Source organism: Phoca vitulina, unplaced genomic scaffold, assembly GCF_004348235.1.
Source record: "Phoca vitulina isolate PV1807 unplaced genomic scaffold, GSC_HSeal_1.0 scaffold2, whole genome shotgun sequence".
In the NCBI taxonomy this organism is placed as follows: Eukaryota; Metazoa; Chordata; class Mammalia; order Carnivora; family Phocidae; genus Phoca; species Phoca vitulina.
This window is the reverse complement of record NW_022589705.1, coordinates 83,908,081-83,922,538: the sequence shown is the minus strand read 5'-3', so window position 1 is coordinate 83,922,538 and position 14,458 is coordinate 83,908,081. Positions and strand designations below refer to the sequence as shown.

Sequence of the window (14,458 nt, the reverse complement as noted above, 5' to 3'; positions counted from 1 at the left end):
TAGGCCTCCCACATGGCAATGGGCACTACCTGAAAATGTTGTCAGAAGTCATGTAGCTGCCATCTCTAGTGGGACCTGTCGCTCCAACTAATAGAAATGAAGGAAGAGGAGCTGGATTTGGAGCATGCAGAATGTCCTCTTCCCAACAGTTATAATCACAAGAGCTACCATTTATTGAGCACTTACTCTGGGCTAAGCAATAGTATATCCTCATGATCACCCTATGAGGTAGGCACTATATATTTATCACTCTCATTTTCACAGGTAAAAAGCAATTCAGACAGGTTTAGTGACTTGCCCAAACTCCCATAATATTGGTAGGTAACAAACTCAGAATAATAAGAATGGTGGTTTCTATGTGCCAGCCCATAAGTGCTCAGGGCTTTTTTTTTGTTATGGTTGTACAGGTTGCGCACTGCACAAGAGAGCCTGGCCCCAGGGCAAGTTGGGGCTGAAACTTAGCTCCTGCCCTGTTTGCCTAGCTCTGTACCCTGGTGCAAGGCTATGACTACTTGGAGGCAGGGAGACCTTTTTTCGATTTGACAAAGATACCATGTGAGCTATCAGCTGTTAATAACAAAGCCGTTAATGCTTTGTTTATATTACCTTCTCTAATTCCTCAAAACAGCTCTGTAGACTAGATATTAATACTCCCTTTTTATAGATGAGGAATTCAGGCCTGGAGAGTTCAGGTCACTTAGCAAAGTCACTTTGTAAGTGATAAAGGTAGAATCTGAACCTGATGCCAAAGCCCACGCTCTAAACCACTAGGCCACTAAGCTGGCCCCGTCCCTAAGTGCTCAATAGGTGAATAAATGAAAAATACACAATCATCTGACTTTTACCTTAAAAAATATGGCAGTTCTAATGAGGACCCAGGGCTATCAAGGCCCTTAGTAAGGCTGCAGAAAACTCAACTGATCAGGAATTTGGAGTATTGTCTTTCAGTGCTCCAAACTGCATGGCTTTATGTTTGCTAAATATTTTTCAGTAGCTCAATTTCCTCACCTGAAAGTGAGAGTAATATTGTAAGGAACATTTCTCATAATTGTTTGCAAAGTGTGTATGCGTATGTAATAATCTTCACATCAGCCATGGGAGAAAGGCATTATCATCACCCTTTTGCTCAGGGAGGTGAGTGACATGCTCAGGGCCACACAACGAGGAGGGCAGAGGGGGACCTACAACCAGGGCTCCCGACTCCCAGCCAGTCTTGGGCTCCTTGCTAAGTACCTCAGAACTTTTGGAGCACCTGCCGGCTGCCTGGTGGCCCACACATCACCCAGTGCCCGTGCAAGTCAGACGGTAATGGAAACTGACATTAGTCACACGATCACACTGAGTTTTTTCAGAAGAAGACGTGGCAGGAAAGAGCACTGTGGGAGGAGTCTTTGCTTGGCTCCCATGCCTGAAAACAAAACCTCTGTCTTTGCAGGGGCTGGGACAGCCCAGATGACAGTCTTGGGTAATGTAGGCTCTTCCAGAGCTGCCTTACGAAGGGAGGATGGCCTGGGAGCTATTTGGTGGCAATGCCCCCGACAGGGCTCAGCCTTCCTGTCATCCCTGGCTCTGGCGGGGTTCAAAGGAAGTCCCATCTGTGAAAGCACTTTGCAAAGAGGTGCGGTCCAAAGGCAGAGTGCTGTTGTTTTCCCTCCCTTCTGTGGATCTCAGGAGGCTGACTGCATTTGTGCTCAAATGACAGACTTGCCCATCCTGTGATAAAACGTGGACTGTTCCTCCCACCCGCACTGGGTGCCTTCCAGAACGAAAACACGCACACGCACCCTCTCCCCGCCTCCCCAACCGCCCGCCTCTATCTCCAGCTCTGCAGACCCACTCTGCACAGGCTGGTCAGCCCCCCTTCTTGGCTGTGGGTATAATACTCCTTCGGTGGGGCAGCGGCTGTGGATGACAGGGGAGGGAGAAAGTTACGGACATACAGACCTTCCAGCGATTGCCACATTCATTGCATAAGACAAAGGTAGTCATGGGCTCATCAGCACTGCGTGTCTGCACCTGAGAGAGAGAGAGAGAGAGCGAGGGCTGGACCACTCAGGAATTCACCCCCATGCTCTAAGACCTGCCATAGCTCCCACTGTCTGTAGCAGTAGGTCCAAATCCCAGAGCTTGGCACTGCTACTCCCGACCCATTTCGGCAACTCCCTCATCACTGAGAACTCCAGAGTGTACACCTCTTCTCTCTCGGGCCCATCAGCTCACCTCCAGTGCCTCACCGGCTCAACCAGTCCTCTGCGCTTTCACTTTTGTTCTTCATCCTTCTGAACTGATCTCTCTTCTCTTGCCTCAAGGCTCATCTCCCACAGGAATTATTTCCTGACTCACCTCTGAACACACCCTATCCGCTGAGCCTCACTGGTCAGAACTTCAGGGAGCTGGAAGCGCCCTTAAAGATCTTCTAGTTCGCTCCTTTATCTATCTATCATCTATCTATCGATCCATCCATCCATCCATCCATCATCTATCTATCCATCCACCATCTATCTATCCATCCATCATCTATCAATCTATCATCTATCTATCATCTATCTATCTATCTATCTATCTATCTATCTATCTATCTATCTATCATCTATCATCTATCCATCCAAGTGGGCTCCACGCCCAGCTCCCAATGCAGAGCTCAAACTCACAACCCTGAGATCAAGACCTGAGCCAAGATCAAGAGTTGGACACTTCACCAACTGAGTCCAGGTGCCCCTCCCCCTCATTCCTTATGTTAGAGGTGCAAGACTTGAGGCCAAGAGAGAAAAAGCAAGTTGACGATTAGTGGACCCCTGGGACTCTTTAATGTCTTGTTTCCTAGTTTCTCACGGCCTTGACCAAACCAGGCAGATGGCAGGAATCGGGCTTCCTGCGGCAAATCCCTTCCATTTGCAGATTTAACAATTACTGTTCTGATTTTCTACAGCCAACCCTGGATGAGCATGACGTGTTACTTTGCTGACACTCAGCTTTGACTGTGATGTCACCTGGGAGTCTGGGGGCGGGGCAGTGGGTAGTTGCAGGGCTCCTGAGTGAGCCCAACGGTGGGCCAAGAGGGCACAGCTCAGCCCAGCCTCCTTACTGCAGAGTGGTAACACGGGAGGGACAATAACACTGGGGTTTCTCTGTGCAGAGAAAACTCGGCTAATGGGCGGTTTACTTCTGGTGGGACTCGATGCACAGGAAACATCACTCCACATGGAAATGTGCTTGGAAGAAAGCAGGAGGCTTGCACAAACATCCCTGAATTCCTGAATGGGAATCTTCGAGGGACTCCTCCAGAACAGCAAGGCTGGCTATATTTCTGCTGTAGCCACAGATTCCCGTGAGCAAGGTGCTCTTGATAAATCTTGCTTGCCCAGCAGATGGAAGAATGGAGTTCTAGAATGACCAGGTACAAATTAGAATCCAAGAAGAGTGGTGCCCCAAGAACATAATATGTACAACCCAGAACGGAAGGCAGTTCTTGGGTTTTAAGTCTTTCAGAGGAGGGGGCTCCACAGACTTTTGTGACCCGCCCCCCCCCCATGCCAGGACAGTGGTCTTCGGCCTTAGGACTTGGGGCTAAATGCCTTCAACTCTCTGGCCACGTTGGCTGTATTACAGGCAGGCAGAAAAGTCTAGATCAGGGTTTGTTACTATCTCTGCCATTTATGACTGTCTTGGCCATCTTGGACAAAGCTGCGAAGCTTGACTCTTGCCTGGGCCTCAGTTTCCCTAAGTATGAAACAAGGGAGCTAAGTTTTCTATTGCTAAGTTTCTTTCCAACCATCTGTGACTCTACAGATGTCCGTGCCTGGTGAGTCTGGTTCCTCCTATTCTTGCTTCAGGGCAGGCCAGAGCATGCTGGCCATGCCTCACAGACCCCAATCTGGGTGATTCTACATGCAGGAGAACATTTTCTAGAAGCCACAGGTGCAGCATGATGGTGGACCAAGACTTGGCCTTCTCTCTGCAGCCCGGAGTTTTAGTCCTTTCTCCCCGTCCCCCCCACCCCTGGCTCCTCCCTAAGCTGCCTCTCCACCTCCGCACCCCCATAGCCCCCTCTCCCACACCTGGTTATAGGTACAGTTCTTCTTCTTGCATTTGCTGCACTGGAAAAGGTCAGTGGTGGTGCCGCCCGTCTTGGCCATCTGGTGCTCACGGATTGCCTCCTGGGTCATGGCGTTCCTCAGTTCCCTCAGCTCATCGCTGGCCATTTCCTGGAGAGAGAGGAGTCTGCCCTTCAGGGCGAGAGAGTCCCAGGGGCCCTGCCCCCCACCCGGTTTCTAGACAGCCTGAACAGAGGAGAGGGGAACATGCTGGGCTGAGGGCAAGGAGCTGGAGGGACGCCTGGACTCCTGGCCTTGCCCCAGCTTGGAAAATGCTATACCCAAAGAGTCCCCATCCCGCTTTGGGTGGAAGGACAAACCTGCAGGCTCTGACTGGGCCAAGAGCAGGAGGGCGTGTGTGGGAGAGCAGAAGGCCAACAGCTTCTGCCCCAGGGGCAATAGCTTGTGTACATTTCCTCAGATCTGGTGCTCACCCTGCCTGCCAGGACCTTGGGTACTTGCCTGAACCTCCTGCTTGAGCTGCCTGGACGGTGACCCCCTGATCTGCACTGTTCCCCTTATCTTTCCGGTCTGGACTTGACCCAGTGTCTATCCAAACTTCGACCACTGCCTCGTTCATTCTGCCTGCTGGGAACCTTGACTTGCTGTGGCTACCCTGACCCACGCGGGACCCGAAGCTCCTGGGTTCACACAGCTAACTGCTCCCCTGCATCACAGAACATCTTTTTCTTTAAGCTCCTATAGAACAGGGGCGCCTGGGTGGCTCCGTCGTTAAGCGTCTGCCTTCGGCTCAGGTCATGATCCCAGGGTCCTGGGATCGAGCCCCGCATCGGGCTCCCTGCTCCGCGGGAAGCCTGCTTCTCCCTCTCCCTCTCCCCCTGCTGTGTTCTCTCTCTCGCTGTGTCTCTCTCTGTCAAATAAATAAAATCTTTAAAAAAAAAAGCTCCCATAGAACAGAGTCCCCCGTCTCCTGTCAGCTCACTGCAGGCACTCAGTGTTTGCATTACCCAGGTCCTACCTTTATCCATCTCCCTGCTGACTCCCCTTTAAACCTCTGACAGGGGACAGCAGAGGAGGGGACACTCAAACTGGAGAGAGCTCTAGGTAAGGTTGGTTTAGGGGAGGAGGGATGGCCGGAGCTAATGTTAAAAGGAGAACCTGGCGCCAGCTGAACATTTCCATTGTTGCTATCTATCCCGACTCTTTAAACCACGGAAAACAGAGTTGGCAAAAAGGTCAGGTGATTGTAGTGTGCTGACCGCTGCATTATCACCACCTGGGCTTCCTGATGAAATGCAGAGTCCTCTGAATCCAAAATCCTAAGAGGGGCAGGCCTGGGAATCTTACTAGTGCCCTGAAGTTATTCTGGTACATGCCAATGTGTAAGCCCAGCCCTATTAAGTTCAAGGACTAGGTCCTAACCATGGGCAGGAGTATACAGAAAAACAAGTCAACCTGGGGCCATATAAGCAAAAAGCAGCTAATTTTAATTTGGGGGGAAATCCAGAGCATAATGCATTCATTCAAAATGTATCGGATGTCAATTTACTGAATGCCTTTAACTGCATTTGTGTGCTGGTGATGGGCCTTGGCCTGACCGGGGCCTGATTTCCATAGTGTAAATGCTCCTCCCATGGCCAATTTCAAGCTACTAATGTAGTGTAACTGAGTGCAGAGCTGGGAATAGCTACACAGGATCACCTCTCTCGAGCTGGCGGGTGCCGACCGCGGGCTGCTGCTTCTGAGCCCTAAGGATTCGGATATGAAGATCTGCTTCCTGTCCCCAGGTAATGCTAATCCGTACAGTAGCCAGGTATTTAGACAGGATTGCGAGATAGCAGAGGAGGCACTTAATGCGGAGGCACACGAAGTACAGGGGGAGGCCCAGCGTAGGATGGTTAACTGCTTCGGGGCAGGGGAGGCTGTTAAAGAAGCGGACACCTTAACCAGTCTTGAAAGATAAGCAGGAGTTCCCAAGGGAGACAGCAGTTCTAGAGAAAGAGAATAGTAGACACAAAAGATCAGACAAGAATAACACGTTTGGGGAAGGGTGTTTGGGGATGTGTTCAAGCTGGGAGATGTGGCAGGGGGGTCAGATCGTGGAAAGGGGGTCTTGTGTGCCAGCTAAGAAACAGAGAACAGAAAAAACACCCACTCACCAATCCATTTACCTGTCTCTGCCCTGCCTCATCGAGGAGGTCGCGTCAAAGACGCGTGGAGTAAATACAGTGCTGTAGTATAGTATAGCTCTCTAATAAGGTGGGGCATGAGGCTGGGGATAGAGCACGAGAGGACACCGGTCCTCGTGTGTACACATCTCTGGAGGAGGAACCCCGAAGGTGAACCCCGTGAGTATGCGCTGCGCACCTATGTCGTGCCAGTTACGGGCCTCAGTGCTGGGCGAGCAGCGCACAGACAAAACCCCCCTCCTCACGGGGCTGACGGTAGAGCCACTCAACAGCTCTAAAGAACATCTCAGAATCAACTCCATTCTGGGGTACGTCTGGGTAGAGAGGAGAAGAGGGAAGACTGAGGCAGACACGGGATGCGGAGAGGGACACCCACGTCCACAGGCATCTGCTCTCCCAGGCTGTCCCTGTCCCCTGAGCCAGGGCACAGCAGGCCGCCCAAACCCAAGCTGTTCTTTTTCTTATTGGGGCAAAAATGGTCTTCTATTTCTTATAGAAACTTCCTGCCTGGGGCCAAAGAGGTCCCCAAGGTGAAGGCCTCCACTGCATTCGGCGCCTGGGCTGCTGGCAGAGGGTAGGGTCCTTGGCGCCTGGCCCCGTGGAGGGCCTGCTAAGTTCTCGGCTTGCCCCTCTTGGTCTGGTCAGCCTCTTCATGGGTATGGGTTGACCACCTGATTCTCTTGCTCTATTCTAGTGAACCGTCCTTGGGTGGGGCCAGACCATCCACACATCTGGCTTTGGCCAGTTACTTTGCTGGGATGTCTCGGGCCTGTCTTTGTCTTGATCAGACACTCAGCTCCATTCTGACCTCTAGCTTATGGGGACTTGCTGGGTTTGGCTCAAACCTGTGTCTGTACCTTGCTCTTGGTTCTCCTAGGCCTGGTCTCCCCATGCCTCGGATTGCCTGGAAGAGTCTCCTGGTAGCATTCCTACAATGCACATGCATAGAGGTAGAGGGACCCCAGAGCCATGGAGTGAGGGACAGGGACGAGGAAACACAAGGCCAGGTTTCCATAAAAGTCACAGCTTCTCCTTGCAAGGAAAGAGAAGATGCTGTAAAGCCAAGTTGCAATTTGTAACTCTGGGCATATGTTGCTATTTGCCTAAGAAGATCAGATTTTTTTTTTTTTAAGATTTTATTTATTCATTTGAGAGAGAGCACATGTGTGCCAGAGAGACACGCTGGGGGAGGGGCAGAGGGAGAGGGAGAAGCAGGTTCCCCACTGAGCAGGGAGCCCGACGCGGGGCTCGATCCCAGGACCCTGAGATCACAACCTGAGCCAAAGGCAGATGCTGAACCAACTGAGCCACCCAGGTGCCCAAGATCAGATACTTTGAATTAAGCAGAAAGAGAACCCTGGTTCACCTGGGCCAAGTTCCCCATTTTTATGCTAAAGCCAGGGCTCACTCTTGTTTTGGGTATTTGAGGAAAGCAATGAAGAGAAGAAATGTATATTCCCCCGCTACATCCCCCCCCAACATATACTAAATACCAAGTACACTCCACACACCACACACATTACACGTCATACATACCCACCACACATACCACAAACACACACAGGCACACCTTGCCAACAGTTTCAGAGGGTTCCTAGACGTCCTGAGGCACAGCCAGACTCCAGGATCCCAATGCACTTCCCCTCCCCTTGTCCGGGCCACTTTGGTTTAGTGGTGCTTGCACGGAATCCCCTTGATCAGCCCTGGCAACAAAGGGCCACTCATACCTGAGGGTGTACAAAAGGTGTTTCCAAGATGTGGGCTCTGAAATAAACCGATCTGGGTTCGAATTTTTATCTGTCACTTACTAGCTGTGTGTGGCTTCAGTTTTTCTCATCCATAAAATGGGGATAATTATTTCCTCTTTCACAGCATGGTGCTCGGGGTTACATGAAATGGTCAGTGACTGAGCCTATCATGTACGAATTCTGGGGAGGGCTTTACATTATTAACTTAAACACTCACATTCAATCCTTCATGAGATAACTGTTATTATTCTTTCTTTTTTTTTTTTTTTTAAGATTTTATTTATTTATTTGACAGAGAGAGACCAGCGACAGAGGGAACACAAGCAGGGGGAGGGGGAGAGGGAGAAGCAGGCTCCCCGGTGAGCAGGGAGCCCGATGCGGGGCTCGATCCCAGGACCGTGGGATCATGACCTGAGCTGAAGGCAGACGCTTAAGGACTGAGCCACCCAGGCGCCCCTATTATTATTTCTTATTTTTATTTTTAAGGCGTGGGGCGTGGAGCCCAACTCAGGGCTTGAACTCACAACCCTTAGATCAAGACCAGAGCCGAGGCCAAGAGTCAGACGCTTAACCCACTGAGCCACCCAGACGCCCCATGTTAGTTATTATTATTCTTCCTGTTTTACAGATGAGAAAACTGAGGCACAGAGAGGTTAAGTAGCTTGTCTAAGAGCACACAGCTAAGTAAGAGAGGCAGAATTCAAACCCATGCAGTTCTGAAGCTTGTAACCACTGCCCATACTTCCTCGGACAGGCTGCTCCCTTTTCCTTCCCTTCTTGACCCCTTCAAGCTGGGTCAATCCTTCCCTGCTCTAAGTTCCCATGGTGGCTTGATCGTGGCACTTACCTCCTCTGTATTGTACAAAGTTGAAAATATGTCTGTCTCCCCACCTTGGACTGTGTTCCACAGAGACAGGGTCTGCTAATCTGGCTTGGGCCCAGGACTGAACGAGGCAGAAGAGGGAGGTAGACGACCAAGCAGTAAAGAGTGGGTGCTCTGGGGCCAGACAGCTTGCCTTCTGGCTTCGACATTTTCTTTTTCTTTTAAAGATTTATTTATTTATTTATTTATTTTTAAGATTTTATTTATTTGACAGAGAGAGAGAGACAGCAAGAGAGGGAACACAAGCAGGGAGAGTGGGAGAGGGAGAAGCAGGCTTCCAGCAGAGCAGGGAGCCCGATGCGGGGCTCGATCCCAGGACCCTGAGATCATGACCTGAGCTGAAGGCAGTCACTTACTGACTGAGCCACCCAGGTGCCCCTATTTTTTTTTTTTTTTTAAGTAATCTCTACACCCAACGTGGGGCTTGCACTCACAAGAGCCCCTGAGATCAAGAGTCGCACGTTCCACCGACTGAGCCAACCGCGCCCCTGGTTTTGACATCTTCTAGCTGTGTGTGTAGGCAAATCAGTTAACTCCTCCGAGCCTCAGTATCCTCATCTGTAAAATGGGGATACTAAACATTTCTACCTCAGATGCTGTGAAGATATAATTGGCCAATGAGCCTAAGGCACTTAGCACCATGCTTAATTCATAGTAGCTGTGTTCACTATCCTGATGGTCCAGAAGCCTGGAGGGATGGGGAGTCTGAGAGGGTCTGGCTGAAAAAGCCCCCAGGTCATCTCCCCTGAGTCACAAGGCACAGACACGGGCAAAGCCAGAGGGGCCTGGCCTCCCACCCCACCACGCAGCGGTCCCAGCCCCGCTCTCACCTCTGCCGTCATTCTGGCAATGAGCCCAGCAGAAATGGCCCCGCTGAGCACATTCCTCCTCAGGCTGGGGTTCCTGGGGTCCTTGAGGTTGCTGATTCGGCTGCGCACCCGGTTCCGGTACTTCATGTCCGTGCTCTTGAGCTCCTGGTAGATATGTGACCAGTTATGTCAAGGACCAGCGAGCCACTTGTGGAGGGGCACAGAAAGAGGGGGAACCACTCCCTGAAGCCCAAGGAGCCCCAGGACCATCTGTTCCTCTCCTCGGACTTGTACAGGGATTGGGCACCTACGTGGCCTCTGACCTCCGAAGTGGGGATCTCACGCGGGCATTTGGGGTCAACAACGCATCAGGGACAGCACTGTGGTGTCTGGGCCCCCAGGGATGGGCATCCTGGGTTTGTCTGAGCCTTTTGTGTGACTCAGGTGAGTCACATGACTTCTTTGTGCCTCAGTTTCCTTATTTATAAAATATAGGGCTGTTACGAGGATTTAGCAAGCTACACTGCATGATCCACTAGGCTGGGATATCAAGTGCTCAACATTTAGGGGCTAAGATGAGGACAGTGATGAAGATAACCCCCAGTTCTGAAGGGCCTCTGGAAGGTAGGAGTCCAGCTATCAGAGGGAAACAGAAGATGAGGAGCCTCATGTTGAAGGCTCAGAGAGGTATTGCAATAAAGACCTCATTTTGTTCAATTGTGTTCCGAACATATTCGAGCATAGAACCACCTCCCCCCACCCCTGCCCCTTTTTTCCCTAGAAATACCTATTACCATGCCATGGAACCCACTTTGGGAATTGCTGGTCAGAGTTACTTCTCTCATGAATAGATAAGGAAGCTGAGGCTTAGAAAGGATGCAGGGCCCTTGCTCAAGGTCACAGGGCAAATTCCCAGCAGAGACAGGGCAGGAAGCCAGACGCCCCTCCTGACGGTAATGCTCTCTCCACTCACGCGGCAGGAAGTCGCCCCTGACCACCGACCACAGCCAGCCAGCTCTCTGTCCAGACAGGTCGCCCACCCCCTCCTCCCTTCCCCACCCTCTGGAGGGGACTCAGGACATGGAATCCAAAGGCCAGGGCACACAGCCGCGGTGTCTTGGTCTCCCGCGCCAAGCAGGATCAGGAAGACAAACCCCTTGCTGGGAAGAGCCGTATCCGACAAAGGCTGTGGGGGATCTGGACACGTGGAAACAGCTGACTCGCCAAAAGTGGTGGGAGCAAGGTGGTGTTATTTATTTTTTTCTGAGATTGCTGTTTTGATGTTGTTTATACAATAACAATGTGAAAAGCAAGAATGTGCCATCATGCATTTAAAAGCCAAAAGATTGGTTTAAATATCTGTGTTTGGGATTCCTGGAGGCGTGTATCTGCTTCACAGACACTATGATCAGCCCCTTCCTGACGGTCTCCGTCGGACCCGAAGGCAGGACAAGATGGAGCACAGGCCCGGGGGCCACCGACCCCTTCGGACGAGCGCAGCCCCCCCGGCTGCCATGTTACTGCGAGGTCACCCCAAACAGGACAGATCTTTTGGGGATCCAGAGCATTCAAGCCCCCGGAACTTATCCTCCCCCTTATCTCCCACCTTCTAAGAACAAAGAGGTAAAGGGCTTGATGCCGCTTTGATTTCCTGTCCTTCAGAAGAGGGAGGAAGGGAAGGAGGAAAGGCCAGGAGTGGAATGAGGTACCAGATCACCGGGCCTTTGTTTCCAACTGGGCTTGAAGGTCGAAGGGACCTGTTTGGAGGGACAACTGCTCGGAGAGAATAAAGATGAAGCTCAGAGTTTTGCTCTGTGTTCCTGAATCATTGGGATTGATGAAAATGTACTTGGTGAGGTGTTCGATAGCCCGAGACGTGCTAGTTAATAATTAAATGACGGAGGCGCCTGGGTGGCTCAGTCGTTAAGCGTCTGCCTTCGGCTCAGGTCATGATCCCAGGGTCCTGGGATTGAGCCCCACATCGGGCTCCATGCTCAGCGGGAAGCCTGCTTCTCCCTCTCCCTCTGCCCCTGCTTGAGTTCCCTCTCTCGCTGTGTCTCTGTCAGATAAATAAATAAAATCTTAAAAAAATAATAATAATTAAATGACGGTGGAGGGGAAGTCCCAGGAAGTATGTGGGAGGATATCCAGGCAGGCCTCCCACAGGAGGTGGTAGCAGGGGAGCAGGTCAGACCAGACGGACCAGGACCCTCTGCAACAGACCCGACTGAGCTCCCTAGGTAGCCCAGGAGGCTTAAAAGGGCCACTCACACCTCATTGTGACACTCAGAACCCCTCTCCCCTGGGGATTCTGTCCCCCTCCCTTGACACCTCTTTGATATGCTGTGGGAGCACAGCAGAGAGGGAGTTTCCTCCCCCAAACAACAATCTTTCAGTGCGCTGGGCCCACATGACTTGGGTGGTCCCCTCTGTCTACACAGCCCCCTTTCAAAGGGCGGGAGGATGGGTCACACGGAAAGAACTCAGGACATGGAATCCAAAGGCCAAGGTTTTCAGTCAAGCTGTGACACCCAATAGTTCCTGAGCCTCAGTTTCCTGATCTATAAAATGGAAGCAACAGCCCCTGCCTCATAGAGATTGTGAGAACTGACAGAGCAGGAAGCTATGCAGCAGGGAATCAGTCTTCAGGGGACAGAGGAGGGGAGAAGGCTGAGCACGAGGAACGCTGTCCTCCCTGTCTATTCTGACACTTGGCATCGCAACCCAGCCACGTGACGACATGGCCTGCCTAGCACGGCGGTTGAGCTCTCAGGTTCTAGAGTCACACTTTCTGGGTTCAAATCCCAACTCGACCACTACTATTAGCTGTATGAGCTTTGGCGGGTGACTTAACCTCCCTGAGCCTGTGTACCTCCCTCATAAAACGAGATTAGTCAGGGAACCTACCTTGTGGGATTGTTTTCAACCTTGAACGAGGTACTGCTCATAAACAGCAAGAGGCTGGCAGGTGCAAGACTTAATAAACGTTAGCTAGCATTAAGAACTCTGGTTCAGAGGCAGAACAGGGGCTGTCCCCAGAGCCCTTCCCCTCCCCCTCACTGTCCCGGGTCCCTTGCACTTGGGAGACCCTGCCGCTGGACAGTCCAGGCACCCACACCCCGGGCACAGCTCAAGGATATGATCTTCGATTTCCGACGCCATCTTGTCACAGTTGACTCCGTAGTCCTTGTAATCGTCTATAAGAGATTCGGGAAATACAGGCATCAGCCAGCCATGACCTTCGCAGTGGAGCCTGCCCGTACCGGGGACTGGAGTGTCCTGTGCCACTCCTGAGGAGGACCACATCTCATCGGCCTTCGGGAAGCCCTTCCCCACGCCCCCCAGCCCAGGCCCTCTCACCTTCGGCCTTCAAGGCTGCTGAGAGCATCTCCACACACTTGTCCCGCACGGAGTCCCCTGTGAGATAGCAGGGTGCCAGGAGGCAGACAGCAGGGGCAAAGGTGGGGGTCAAGGGGCTGCTGGGTGTTTTGGGGGTCTCTGCTCTTGATTTGCTGCTGTTTGATCTGAGGATGACAAACAGTAATAGACATTTTGACATTAAGCGAATAAAGCCTTCACTGAGCACCATTCTGGATGTTTTCATGGGTGATCTCCCTCAATCCTCATGACAACACTATGAGGTAGGTGCTATTTTTAGGTGCTTGACATGGATCATCTCATTTAATCCTCATGACAACCCCACGAGGCTGTTGCTATTCTTTTTTTTTTTTTTTTTAAGATTTTATTTATTTATTTGACAGAGAGAATAGCGAGAGCAGGAACACAAGCAGGGGGAGTGGGAGAGGGAGAAGCAGGCTTCCTGCCGAGCAGGGAGCCCGATGTGGGACTCGATCCCAGGACCCTGGGATCATGACCTGAGCCGAAGGCAGACGCTTAACGACTGAGCCACCCAGGCGCCCGGCTGTTGCTATTCTTACCTCCATGTTAGAGTTGCATTTTAAAGTGTATTGTAGAGATAGTCGCATTTACAATAATTTGACTCAGGTCACACATCTGGAAGCCAGAACTGAAACCCAAGCAGTTGAACTCAGGTGCCCAGACTCTTTTTTTTTTTTTTTTAATCTTTTTAAGTTTTAATTTAAATTCCAGTTAGTTAACATACAGTGTAATATTAGTTTAAGGTGTACAATATAGTGATTCAACACCCAGTGCTCATCACAAGTGCACTTCTTAATACAAATCACCCCCCATCCACCTCCAGTCTGGTAACCATCAGTTTGTCCTCTATAGTTAAGAGTCTGTTTCTTGGTTTTCCTCTCTCTGTTTTTTCCCTTTGCTTGTTTATTTTGTTTCTTAAATTCCACATATGAGTGAAATCATATGGTATTTATCTTTCTCTGACTGATTTCACTTAGCATAATACCTTCTACCAAATCAGATATTTTTAAAAGATTATAGTTTTCTTTAATTGTGTATGAGATACGTTAATTTAAAAAATAGAGAACATCTACAAAATTTTTAATCTACTTGCAAAATGTATTTGTTGTGCCTGTTTTAGGCTCTGTGCCAAGCATTGGTAATATAAACATAGAAGATAAAAGGGTATCTTTTCTCTTGGGGTTTAAATTAGGATAGAAAGGATGGACCCTCCAAAACTAACTAACTAGCTAACTAACTAACTTCCTTCCTCCCTCCCTTCCTTCCTCCCTCCCTCCCTTACTTCTTTCCTTCTCTTTCTTTCCTTCACTCTCCCTCCCTCCCTCCTTTTTCTTTTTCTTTCTTTCTTTCTTCTTCGTTCTTTCCTTCCTTCCTT

At 50.6% G+C, this 14,458-nt stretch overlaps 1 protein-coding gene across 1 annotated transcript in view; it reads right to left on the bottom strand.

Moving 5' to 3' along the window:
* The window catches only part of TCEA3 (transcription elongation factor A3), a 37,416-nt gene that overhangs the window by 429 nt on the left and 22,529 nt on the right, over positions 1 to 14,458 (bottom strand). Inside the window, exons 6-10 of the mRNA XM_032418110.1 lie at positions 13,045 to 13,208; positions 12,825 to 12,881; positions 9,706 to 9,860; positions 4,059 to 4,205; positions 1,945 to 2,016 (exon numbers count right to left, since the gene is read on the bottom strand). Of these exons, the coding sequence (XP_032274001.1) occupies positions 1,945 to 2,016; positions 4,059 to 4,205; positions 9,706 to 9,860; positions 12,825 to 12,881; positions 13,045 to 13,208 (595 nt within the window). The remainder of the gene's footprint in view (positions 1 to 1,944; positions 2,017 to 4,058; positions 4,206 to 9,705; positions 9,861 to 12,824; positions 12,882 to 13,044; positions 13,209 to 14,458) is intronic.